A 13,227-nucleotide genomic window follows, 5' to 3' on the forward strand; every position below is an offset into this window, starting at 1 on the left:
CATCTCAAGCCATGCACAGCCCAACACCCTTCAACCTCCTCCTCGTTTCATCCTGCTGGGCAGTGTCACTGCCCCGGGCAGCAAGGAAATTAACAAAATACCTTAGACATAGATTGTTTCCAGATATACACTCCATTTACCTTCAAATCTCATTCTTTTTCTGAACAAATGTAAGTTTGAACACCAATGCCACTTATAATAAAAAACAATACCTCATTAAAACATAGAACTGCTGCATTATAGTTCAGAGACAGCAAACGGTTTGATAGCATTTTATGTTCAATTTTGTTTTGAATAACAGCTGTCTGTGCTTCTTGCTGTCCCTGCAGGAAGAAAAATCAAAGCTCATGCAGGAAAAAAATACTATTACCATCCTCCTTTCCAAAAGCAATTCTTTAACTATTCAGTCAATTCAAATCTAAAAATAGCTGGGAAAAAAATACTAGGGAAGAAAAAAGAATGCCTTCTTAATTGCATATTAATTGCTATACCCAATTGTAACTTTTTTCACTAGCAAGTATCATAATTTGTGCCATTATAAGGCTCTGGAGAATTGTGCCAACAGAGAATGTGCATGTCAAATAATTGATTCAACCTGCCATTTCCCCACAGGGTCAATAAGGAGCAGCTGGACTTGAAATCCCTACCTAAAAACAAAAGCTGCAGCACATGAGACAGACCCAGAGTGGAGGTACAGCCTTTGTTTTCCACATCATGATCCAAAGCACTCAGCTAAATGCCCAGGCAATAAAGCCAAATATAAATAGGCACACTCACCACTCACACCGGGGCAGAACAGGGATGGCTGAAAGGAAGAAAGTGAAAAGGAAGTACAAAGGAGGGGAGAGCAGTGCATACTGGAACCTGCCAGATCCCTGCATCAGCAATTAATTTTTACTCCATGTGACTGCTTTGGATATGCTGGACATCCAAGATCAACTTTTTCCACCAGCACACTTTAGAAAACTCACTGGCCAACAGTGCACTCACATGATCGATGGTAGCTCTCCCTTTCAACTAAGATATTTTTTCAACTAAAAATCTGGATCAAACAGCTTCTCTGCACTTCATTTCTAAAGGTCAGGCAATATTCTGGGTAAGAGACAGTGTGAGAATTCCCTGTCCCTGCTTATTTCCAGTCCAGGCCACAGAGAAAAACCATACAGGGGTCTCCATGGCTGTTCACAGCCAGACATCTGCCCCAGATCTCAGCTCATTTGACAGCAGCAGGATCCTTTTTTCCCACACACACAACATAAAAGGTGACCATGAATCACTAATAAAGACAAGATACTCATAATTTAGGTGGAATTCCCATTTCACTGGGCAATTTCACATTGAATTAGTATTTTTACGTGGTATTATATACTTATAATTCTTTATTCTCTTAATATCTCAGAAAAATTTTATAGCTGCTTCTTTCCCTCTCAGCTTCTGCTATTTGGAGGCATCATACAAGCTACGTTTATTTTTGGAGTACCATGGCTATAAATTACATGTCATGGGATTGTCCCTCAAAGACAGCTCTGTCTCAAAGAGAGCACTGCAGAAACTGAAGCACCACGCTCACACTACCACAAGTGCTAATAAATGTATCTCTATTTTTTCCAAATGCTTGTGCTTTCAACGTGGGGGCTAATTCAGGCTTTTTCTCTATCTCCTATAACAAACACTAACACTACTACCCTAGCTGGACTTGACAATTCCTGTGTGTCCCTTCCAACTCAGAGCATTCTGTGATTCCATGATTAGGGATCCTTATGCCCTTCCTTTCTTGTTAGCAACCGTGATACAAAAACTCCTTCACTGCAAAAATCCCACCTCTAGTAAAATTCAAGAAGGATTTGAAGACCAATGTTAGTCTATAGAAGCTTACTCTTTGGATTTACACTCAGAACACTGAATTACAAGAATCTTTGACAATTTGCAGTACAGCAATTTCTTACATACACAACTCCACCTTGCTAATAAGTGATTCAGTACCAAGAGCATGCCAGGCATTTCCCAAACTCCCATGAAGACTCAGACCCCATCTGAGGGGTCTGAGTGACAGCATACACACATAAGCAACCTGTAGTTAGGATGAGATTTTATTCTCATATGATATGCCCCATAAAAATCACGCTGGATAAAAAATGTCTGGGATATTCTACAAATCTAAGCATGCATATAAATGAGATATTGCAGTTATGCTATACAACACTATCAAAGTTCATAGAATCCAACAAAAATCAGGAGCAGTGGCACCTCAGCTGTCTGAAGGGAAACATATTTGCTTTGTAAATATTAATGAACTTTATATGATGTCTGTAGGGAGAGATTTTTAGAGGGAACACAGTCAGCAGGACTAAAGCACTTCATTTCTATTGTCTCTCCTCAAACATTTCCCAACAGGAGGTTATCACCATACAGATCATATATTATTATATGCAACCCCAAAGGGAGATGTTTGTTTAAATGCCCACAGAGAAGAGGTTATCATCCAACAGGCATCAGGATTGAAGTCAGGAGAGTCAAAGTGCTCTGTGATAAGTTTGTTTCATCTTAGGTTTGAGCACCCAACTCCTGTAGCAATAAGCAACAGTGCAAGTTCAAAGACTTATTTCCACACATGGAGAAGACATTTGACATACACTTTTTCAAAAAATGCAAAAGCAAAAAGAATAAATGAAATTATTAATATAGAATGCATTTTGTGTATAAAATAATCCATCACCATCTAAATTAAAGGATCAGATTATCAATATGCAAATAGAAGACTAAGGTTTTCTAACTTTTTGGTTAGATCACAAACCCAAAGGGGCTTTAAATGAAAGGTGAAATTTCCAGCAGAAAAGGCTGAAAATTACAGATAAAACCCTTCCCCCAACCTGAAAATATGTAGCTGGCTCGAGTTTTAAATGCACAGTGCCTTTTTAAGTGTGTGGAAAAGCCGTCTGGAAGAAACCAGAAAAGAATGCAGAACTTGAAAAAGCCCTTCCTCACACATCATCAAATCTAGGAAATTTAGACACGGGTTCCTGAAAGGCCCTAGTTTCTTGCAAGGGGGAGAAATCAGAAAGACACCTATTCCCCTGGATTTACTGAGCATTGATCATGTGGATGAAGATATAGCAGCTGATTCTTAGTATTTCTTTTCAGCCTAAAAAAGAGCAGGGAAGTCCTACCAAGTGGTATCTTAGGTCTAGCAGCAAAGATGAGACAAATATACTACCTGAGAGAAGTTCAATACTCCTGGTTCAGAAAAGCATCCCAAATTCACTTCTGGTAAATGTAAATTTACTCCTGAATGAAAGTGTGCTACTGAATCAGGATGAAGACAGAAAATAAGAGAGACATTCCAATGCTGACCTTTTTATTTACAAGGCATAACTGCAAGTCAAAGCTGTGCTCTGTGCCATGGAAACCTTCATCTCAACTGTAAAATTATATTGCTTTTAAAGCTACTTAATTCTGCTTTCACCCTCACCAGTATTTATCATCTAACCACTGGTTGTTTCCTACTTATTTTACTAGCCACAAAGTATATTCATCCTTTTCTTTTTTTTATGTAGGTAAAAAGAAAATAAGGCTTCAAGAAATTAATTCTATTTAGATTTAGTAGCTGTAAACAGTCTATGCTCGTAAAAGGTAATTTTCATTTTTTATCTCACGGGAGATCAGGTTAGAAGCAAGGAGAAACCTGAGTAAGTCTCTGTATGGCCTTTGTTCAAAAACTCTTTTCATGAAGCATTGCTTACAATTCCTGTGGAAGGGAAGAATTTCATAGCTCACCTAATTTATTTTCCATTTTTCATTAATCCCAAATAAATGAAAGAATCACATAATCTGTCCTGAAGTCTAAGTAGGAAGGTCATATGCAGCCTTAAACTGTTCTCACATTTAAATTTAAGCAATTTGTTCTGTATTAATTTTCAGTTATTTTATCTTGGAAGCCTGCCATCATTACCATCTTTCCACAGGTCCTCATTGTCAATGCTCTCCACATCCACAGCGTGTTTCTCAATCTGTTCTGTCATTTCCTATTTAATAGACAGACCTATTTTTGCACCTTCCTAGGAATACAGTAGGATACAGAACCTATGAAGTATGTGGCCAATATCATCTAACCTATTAAATGTCAGAATCATATATCTCAAACTATATGTCAAGATGCTGAAGCCTAGCAGCAATAAACTCATTCTGTTCCTCATAGGGAATGCACTCTGGATATGAGGATCCATGTGGGTTTCCTTCTGTATATATTTGATTGTGACCTACTCTTGATGGCTGATGTGGTTGGAAATGATGGTAGGAATTGGCCAGATCTTAGCTGGGAAAGTGAAATAAAACCTAACAAAATATTCTATTTACAGTTATTTCTTTCATAACAGTTTGGATCTTCATAGGGTGATCCGATGATTGCTTCAGTACGAGACTCCCCTAATGTATTTTTTTGTATTTTAGTATTATTTCACCCTCATGTTCCACGCTGGACATTCTGTTTGGGGAAACACTGTAGGCAAGAGAACTGAATTTAAATCAAACCAAAGTGGCACCTTTCCAGAAGCAAAACAGCCGTGTGAGTTTATTGGGAACAGAGCTCCCCAAGAAGCCATCCTGCACTCTGCAGGATGCCAGGGAAGTGCCAGCAGAAACAAGCACGTGCTCCTGCCTTGTGCAGAAGGGCTGCTGCCTGTGCCAGCAGTGCCACCCCTGTCCCTGGGGACTGTGGCTGGGCAGGCAGCCTGGCCGGCAGCTGGTGCCCATCCCTTCCACCTGGTCCAGGTCTGCTGGTGACTGCCAGCCAGACCCAGCCCTGGCAGGCAGCTTCTCCCAGGAGTCTCCCAAAGGAGAATCTCTCCACAATAGGAGCCTCCTTGCAAACCTCCACAGAGCAGAAGGAAAACCTTCCCCACCATCTCCTTCCTCCTACCCCAGCTCAGCACAGCTCCTGCTAAATCCAGCTGTAACCCACCGATACAGCTCAGACACCAAAGTAGAGCAAAACATAAATCACAACAGATTTACTAATGTGCAGAGCTCAGAAGCAAAACAGAGATTGCTGCAGCAATTTCTCCATTACTCATGAAGTGTTTTATCCATGAATCTCACTCAAGCTACATGGATTGTTATTCCTTAGTTACATGTTTCTACATTCACACAGGATGAGGAACACAAGCCAATTTAGAGACCCCAGAAGTGCAGCAACAATAACTGAATCATTCCAAAATGAAGGCTGGACCTCTTCTGCATTGTGTTGATTTGAGCAGCCAGTTGAAATGATCAGATTTCTGGCTGAAAGCCAGTATAGAAATAACAGGATGTTATCCTGATCTTTTTTGTCATGTAAGAAGTAACAAGAAGAAAATAAAGCCACTATTTCTACTTATTTTTAAGTATTTTTTTCACACTGCTCACCACAGTTGTAAGGTCCCTCCAAGCACCCAGAAATCATAAGGAAAAAAATAAATCAAAGAAACAAAACAAAATCTCAGCCCTGAAGCAGACAATTTTGTTAATTTAGTTACACGCCTGTAGAATTTTGAAGCTATCCAGGCTCCTGCTTTCATAACTGCTATTAAACTGTAAGGATAAAAGGAACAAAATCTTCAGCAAATTTCAATTATTAGACAGTTAACTGCTGTAAACACGAAAGAACCCATGCAGAGCTCTGTTTTGTATTAGTGACACTCATTAGCTGCAGTGGAGTTACTGAAGGTGCTTTTGATGCAGTACACTAAGGTTAGACAAACCTTTACAAGGATGTATTCAGTGAAAACATCCACACTTTGCATGGATTTCCTCGATCCTCCACAAATTTTAGAGGGAAGCATTAACAGAAAGCCATGGCTCCAAATCCTTCCTCCCGGTTTCATTTTGGTAACAAATGAGCATCTCAGAAACCACACCACAGGACATTGGCCTGGGACATTCCCAGCCATCATGAGCTCTAACAGTTCTGTCCAGGAAAGATACATCCTGCCTGTTTCTCAGTAGCTGTAGCAAAAATACCAAAACCTTTTCAAGTTAATAAATAAAGTATTATGTGTAACAAAGGCTTTGTCCGCTTCCCTTTATCACCCCTCTAACTAAACAGCAGCCTGAAGAACACAGAAGAAAAGCATTGCTGCCTTGGCAGCTGCCTTATCATTTCAGAAAATGAATTGTCTGTAGGGATGATAGTTAGATTTGGGCTTTGGGGACAGCACTGAATCTCTCTGAGCCTGGTGAGAGAGCAGCTATACAGAGCAAGCAAATCATTTAAATTTTGTACCAGTTGAAAAGCATTTTTTTTTCTCGACTTCAGCAAGATGACAGTGGCATGATGGCTGATTTTCATTTCAATCAGAGCAGCATATGATTACCACCTAATTAGAATGTAGAAATAGAAAGGAGATCATTTTTTAACCTACCCAAGAGAACGGAGCTGGGGGAGGGGAGGAGATTATGTTAATCAAGTGATACTGGCATATCAGAGCGACCAAAATAGCCGGATGAATTTTTATCGGCACCCTTACTGTCCTTGAGGATCTGTCAGTGGCTTCTATTGAAACCTACATTTTTAGAGCTTTATTTCTGAGTAATAAATGTTCTTTACAATAAATACATGTCACTGCAGGCCCAAACTAAAAGATATCGCCTTAGGCATAAATATGTATATTTTTGTCAAAATTTCACATGGTTTTGTTGACAACTGTAAAACTGCAAACATGAAAACTAACAAATCAAAAGTAAAAGTCATGCTGTCTTAAGGGGAGTTTTTTGCATTAATATACATGTTTGGGGTTTTTTTGTACTGGCTTTCATTAATTAAATATTGCCAGCTAGCTACTCCACTCCTTTCTGGAATACATGTTGAAAGTTAGTTGCTCTGCCCTAGGGAAATCTAACTGAGGTTAAATTAAATGAAACTGCATCAGGCAACATTCTCCAAGACAAGCTGTCTCCATCTGCATCCTTCTGCAGAGATAAAGCCTAGACCTCATCTCAAGATGCCACTTTGTTTAATTGTCTCTGAAGAATGAAGAGCCAGAATTAGATTGCTGAGACCACAAAAAGAAGGGGGTTAGAGAAATTAAAAACACAATAAAATTAATATTTAAATGATCTTTCAGGCAAGCCTGCTTTGTGCAATAGAGAGCTCCCTTTGCTCTGCCCTCCCAGGCAGTAGCTGCTCATCACAATATCTCTCTCCAAACTGGTCACCAGTACCCAGCACCATTTTAGGTGCATGAGATATCCTACCTTTAGCTACATTAATAGTGGAAAATGCCCCCACAAATCATATTTGGATGGAGCACAATACAAAAGGAAGCACAAGTACAGGGCATCCATCTTGGAGTGTGCCTAACTAGAGAAACAGGGGCTTCCTCATGAACATTTTTGTCAGGAGGAATATAGCAAATGTGATCCTGACCACCTCCCCACCCCCTTTAAAACAGAGTTCCACTAATTTCAGCTGGACTGGGATTTGGCTCATCCTGCTTTGCTGGAAATGTTCACTTTTTTTTTTGGCTGTGGGATGATATTAACTACCTGCTAAGAGACAAGGACCTAACTCTCATGTACTTCAGGCAAAATAAGAAACAAAATCTCTCTGCAGCAATGAGTCTAACGAAAAGGAATCCAGAACGTGTCTATTTATTTCTCATTTATATGCTTTTAATTTGTATCAGTTATTTCACTGGCAGACACACATTGCCATTGCACCTTCTGAGTTGTTCTACCAAGGCGTGTATTAAATGTTGTGAGATATTGTGCAAGAGAAAGAACAATACTTTGAACTAAATGTGCTGTTAAATTAAAGTCTTTTCTTGAGCAGTGAAAAAGTCCTGAGGCTTTCCATGTCAGTGTATTGTATGGTAAGGCACACGCCAAGGTCTTTTTATTTTTCACCCTTTTGAGAAACATAGCAAAGCAGAAGTAGATAATTTCTATCACTGTAAACATTTCTACATATCTGCCACAAAAACCCAAAGATAACCCTTTCCCCATCACCCCCAAAAATGTAGGGGGTCCAGTATTTAAAGCTCTCAAAATGTTTTTGAGATACAGGAAATCAGCCAGTAACACCTCAAACCTTGCCAAATTACCCCAGAAACAAATATTCTGACCTGTTTAAAAAGCTTAATGTGCATTTAAAAATGAATCCCAGGGTATAATTTCCTAAAGAGTGAACTCCAGCTCTATTTTGTGCTCTGAAGAATTCTATTAAACCTCTGGAGCACTTTGTGCAAAGTGAAAGCACAGTCTGCTAAGGAGATAGCCTAGGTGGTCTGCAGTAAATTAACCACTACTGCTGACGGAGGCCATACTGGGGAGTTCGCTCCAAGGGATTTCTACACTTACAGCACAACACCATTTACCAGCTTCTAAACTAGATTTGCCCCCTGGCTGCAAGTCAGCAATCCTTGGTGTAAAGCATGGCCAGAGATTAGTTTGACTAAGGGTTTCATTTCAAGAGCAGAAGGGTGATGCTGCTGCACACAACTGAGTCCAAATCACTACTGAAAATACGGTTGTTTTTCCCAGACAACTTTTTGCAGCTGAGTTTTAGGTTGCTGGACTATGGTGGCTGTGTGTTGAGTAAATTACAATAGAAATACCTCTCTGTTGCTTTGTAACAATTAACCTCAGAAAGCAGCTAACTCCATTTGCATGGTAATGAGACATTCATCTAAGTGACATCAGAGTTAAGCATGCTAATAAGTTTTTATACAAACACCTGAGGGGTCAAGCACAACCATGGGCTTGGATAAGAAAACCTTTTATTAAATGCAAATCACTTGTCTTTTAAATACTGTGACAGAGAAATTTGCAGGACTCTAACACAGCTTGCAGAAGTCCTTCAAGTTACATTTTCAGGCCTCTGGGCTGACTAAGGAATATAGCAACTGCTTTATTTATATTTGGAATTAATATCAATATCTAAAAAAAATCTTCATTATAGCATCAAAGGAAAGAAGTACTATAGAAAGGTAGAGGGGTGAAAACAAGAATATTGTCTTATCTTTCCCAAATTTGTCACAGATTCAGATTGGGTTGCTGGAAAGCAAATGAGACATGGCTGCTGTAGAGCACAACAAAAGATTTGGAAATTTATCAGCTTTTCTTCTTATTCACCTACCTGTTTTTGCCAGGTACATTGCTATGGAGGCAGATTCCCTGGTGAGCATGCTCTCTATCTTGCACTAAAACTTCTTGAATTCAATCAGTCAATTCACATTCCACAATCAAGCAGTTTGAGACCTTAGTGAGTGGTTGGGTCCAAGGGCATGACTTACTGCCAGACACCTTTGGGACTAAAGGAGCAGAACCTTCTCACAGGCAAGGCAGATTGCAGAACAGAGGTTGAGGGGAAGAAGCTGACTTTGATTAATTTAACTCTGGCAGAGCCAAGTGTAGGAGGCCTCTCTAGCTCAGGAGAGGCTGTTAGCAGGACACACCAACTCATCCTGTCAGCACAGGCAGTACCAGAGAGCAGGTTTGCTCAGTGGCAGCAGGAATGAGATGCAGACAGCACTCTGAAAAGCTGCCCTCATGCCAGATCGTTAGAGGTTTTGCTCCCAGACAAGAAAATGTGAATTTAAATATCCAGTGGGTGTAGTGGGAATTGATCTGTCTTTGAGATAGAACTTTGTAGAAAGGACTATATCATACGGCTCTGTGCAACAAGAGGAGACTGTATTAAAGCACAGAAAGTCCCTTAATTCCATTGCTGTATGATGAGCTACTTTGGGAAAAGCTTGGGTAATGTATAACATTATTACTCAAAACACAAAATCTAGTCCAAGGGAGTAAGTGTACACATCCCTGGCAGTGTTCAAGGCCAGGATGGGTGGGGCCCTGAGCAGCCTGGTATAGTGGGTAGCATCCCTGTCCGCAGCAGGGGCTGGAATTAGATGCACTTCAAGGTTCCTTGCAATGCAAAACATTCTGTGGTTCCATAACAATATAAAATGGATCAGATTGACACCTGGCACAGAGCTACATCAGTTCTTTTAAACCAGGTAACTATGCTCACGTTGCTATATGCATTAAATGACAGAAACCCAGTAATGGTATGCTTCCCAAAGATCCCTTTTACTGCAAAAGATACTGCTGTCCTCAATAAAATTAAGTATCTTAATTTGCTGCTGTCCTGTTTACAACAAGTAAAACATGCTAGTATGCCATATCTAAAACTTAAGCCAATGGATTGTGGAAAAACCTTAGGAAGATAGTAAGCTTCATGTGAGAAAGTACAAAGCTGTGGATAACCAAACATATCTTGACAGAAACCTAATACTCCACTTCCTTTGAAAACCAACAAAAACTCTGGGGGAACAGCTCTGAGTCATCATCACCATCATCAGTAATATGCAATAATTGCACCACCCATATGTCTTCAAGTGCATCAAACAGAGTGAGACCTCAGCTTGGCGAGGCTGGGATTCAGGATGTTAAGAAAAACACATTTAAGACAACAACTATGAGCTGTAATAGTCCAAATTGAAAAAACAACTGTGGTGTAAGATGAGTAGGATAACTTTAAATAATTGCTTTGTAGTTAGGACAGCCTGGGCTCCTTTCACTGTCCAAATATTATAAACTACAGCTACTTATTTACAAGCAATTCTGGTTAAATTGAAGTTTGTGAGGAGGGAGGCAGGAGGTGTATATACAATAGAGACTCCGCTTTTGAGGAAGAAAACCTTATTTCTGGAGCAAAAAACAAAACCAAACCTTTTAGCCTATTTTTTAAATGATGAGGTAAAAATGAAGCTAGGAGAAATTATAAGATGATAAGCACCACAAACGTATTGGTTCTAACCTTACACATCAAGATTAAAGTTACAAACAGACAAGATCCCAAAAATGTAAGTTTAGGGCTAAGCTGATGAGATTTAGGCCCTAATAGTGTTAATCAAGTCTGTCTACCCCAAATTTCTGCTTCACTGCTCAGCTTTCTAGCTGTGGGAAGCAACAGTGACAGCAGCAAAAGCCACAACAACCAAGTACTCAGTGCTGAAAGAATCAGTGTCCAAACAGGACAGTGCCCTCCTTAGTGCACCTCCAGGTTTGCAAACCTCAACTGTACCACTCAAACCTCAACATATTACTTCCTTTCAATCCAAATTTGGCAAAAAACTCAAACAAAACCACATAAACCCACTAAATTCATAAACTGATATATCAGATGCTTGGGAAAAAATAGGCTCCCTAAATATATTGCTAGAGGAAAAATACTACTAATTATGTCCTTGTCTGCAGTGCTTCTCCACTGAATGCTTTGTTCAATGTTTTCAGACAAAATACCAAACAGCTTTAACTGTCTGAAATCTGCTGGCTATGGTCATGAGGAAACAGGCAGACTGTCACTTTAAGACATGAAGATTTGTTTTGCCACTTTTTTGCTGCACTTCTGCAACCCAACACTAGGAACAGAGAAAGACAAACACTGGGAAGGGGAGAGATGCAGATCATTCTGCTAAAATCATTTTTTGTCTTGTACAAATAATCACTATTACATTGCCACTGGAAGATGACCAGTACTAATAAAAATTATATATTTAGTGACACTAAATAGAAGTAAACCAAAAAATTAATGAAAACATAAAATAGGAACCTACAGGTTTACTGTAAAGTGACCTCTGGCACACCACTGACCTTTGGTGGCCATTTCCAGTGACAACTGGTATGCACATTTCCTTTCCAAGAATCTCCTCATTATTACCCAAAAACTCTGACACTCAGAAACAGCTTAGGAAGAGAACAGTCTTCTGCTTTGCCAGGAAAGATTACAATGCACAGAAAATGCACAGTATGGTTTCAAACAAAGGTATTTCCTTTGAACTCTAGTATAGCTTTTACATATAAGAATCTTCCCCTGGCTAAAATGTCCTGACCTGACTTCACTGGTCTTAAGACTAAATAATAAAAGACTTCAAGGCTCAAGCCTATGTTTACTCTTTTCACAGATTTGGAGTCAAAGACCATAACCTTAAACAGAAATCTGAAAAAAAAAAAATTTGTTCCATACCTCATTTTGATTCTTGCTTAACCATTCCTTAATAGTGCTAAGGGCAATGACAGCAGCAGGCTCATTTGGAAAACCTAAAAAAGATAAGAAATGGAAGATAAATAAAAGGCATAATTTCTTTTATATACAAGAAAACAAAAATCTGGGTTTTTTTCCTTTCTATTCTTTAAAATATTTTGGAATTACAGTTGGTCAACTCCCTTCTTCACAGATTTGTATAAAGCTTTTAGGCAACATCTGTTACATCTTCCCCCAGCTAAATAAATTGAAAATAGGCACAACAATGTTTTATTGGATTTTTTTTCCTTTACTCTAGTTAAGAGAAGTCCACTGCTCAAGAAAAGAAGAAACAATAGAGAGCTGTACACGTGTCATAGTAGGCAGGCAAGCATTCAACACATATATCACAGTAACAAATACTAGGCTTACATTTCATGGCAGCAAGAAAAATTCAGACATTTCTTAAGGCATAAGGGCTTTCTAAAGGCTTTCTTTTTTTAATCCATCTGTCAGCAAAACTACACCACCCCATGACCCCAGTGCCATAGGCCTTATAAAGAGAGAAATGTTTGATTTGGAAATCTCTCAATTTATGACCTGAATCATAACAAACAACTTTGGAAATTAAAGAATTCATGAAGCATAAGTATATGAACTTAAGACCTTGTGTTGCATGATACATAAGCAATAGTAATTCCCCCCAGCACTAAACAATAACAAAACTCTTTCCAGGGATACAGACTTTTTGCTTTGATGGTTTCTACCTATCAAATCCATGGATGCTTTCATTACTTAGGCACCTTAATTTAATTTTCCTTTAAATTCCTGACTTGGGGGCAGCAAATCATTTCTGTGAGGATTTAAAAATAAAACCCCATAAGCTGTATGAATCTCTCTCAGTAGGTGAGATTAATAGAACAGGCTTTGAAGAGGTGGAGCTGCAGGCACAGTGGACAAGCAAGCAACAGGGTTAGAAAGAGTCGTGAAATTTGGCATACAGCTGTGTAGATACAGCCTTTCTTACATCACCCTTGCACCATAAGCTGAAACACAGATACTGCAACAAATTATAAATGTTCAGCTTTTAGACTTGTATTTTCTTTAACCATTTTTTTCAGATTTTGTGCAATGCAAGATTAGGAAAAAACCCAACTCAAACCAAAATCCCTCCACTGAATCACATTCCCAAAACATCACTCCCTGTACATTGACTCTGCAAAGAT

General features: G+C 39.2%; 1 protein-coding gene across 3 annotated transcripts in view; it reads right to left on the bottom strand.

Annotated features, from left to right (window-relative positions):
* The window catches only part of MACROD2 (mono-ADP ribosylhydrolase 2), an 845,829-nt gene that overhangs the window by 234,953 nt on the left and 597,649 nt on the right, over positions 1 to 13,227 (bottom strand). For all 3 annotated transcript variants that reach the window (XM_030946263.1, XM_030946261.1, XM_030946262.1), the window contains exon 8: positions 12,005 to 12,078. In XM_030946263.1, the coding sequence (XP_030802123.1) occupies positions 12,005 to 12,078 (74 nt within the window). The remainder of the gene's footprint in view (positions 1 to 12,004; positions 12,079 to 13,227) is intronic.

Source organism: Camarhynchus parvulus, chromosome 3 (genome assembly GCF_901933205.1).
Source record: "Camarhynchus parvulus chromosome 3, STF_HiC, whole genome shotgun sequence".
Classification (NCBI taxonomy): domain Eukaryota; kingdom Metazoa; phylum Chordata; class Aves; order Passeriformes; family Thraupidae; genus Camarhynchus; species Camarhynchus parvulus.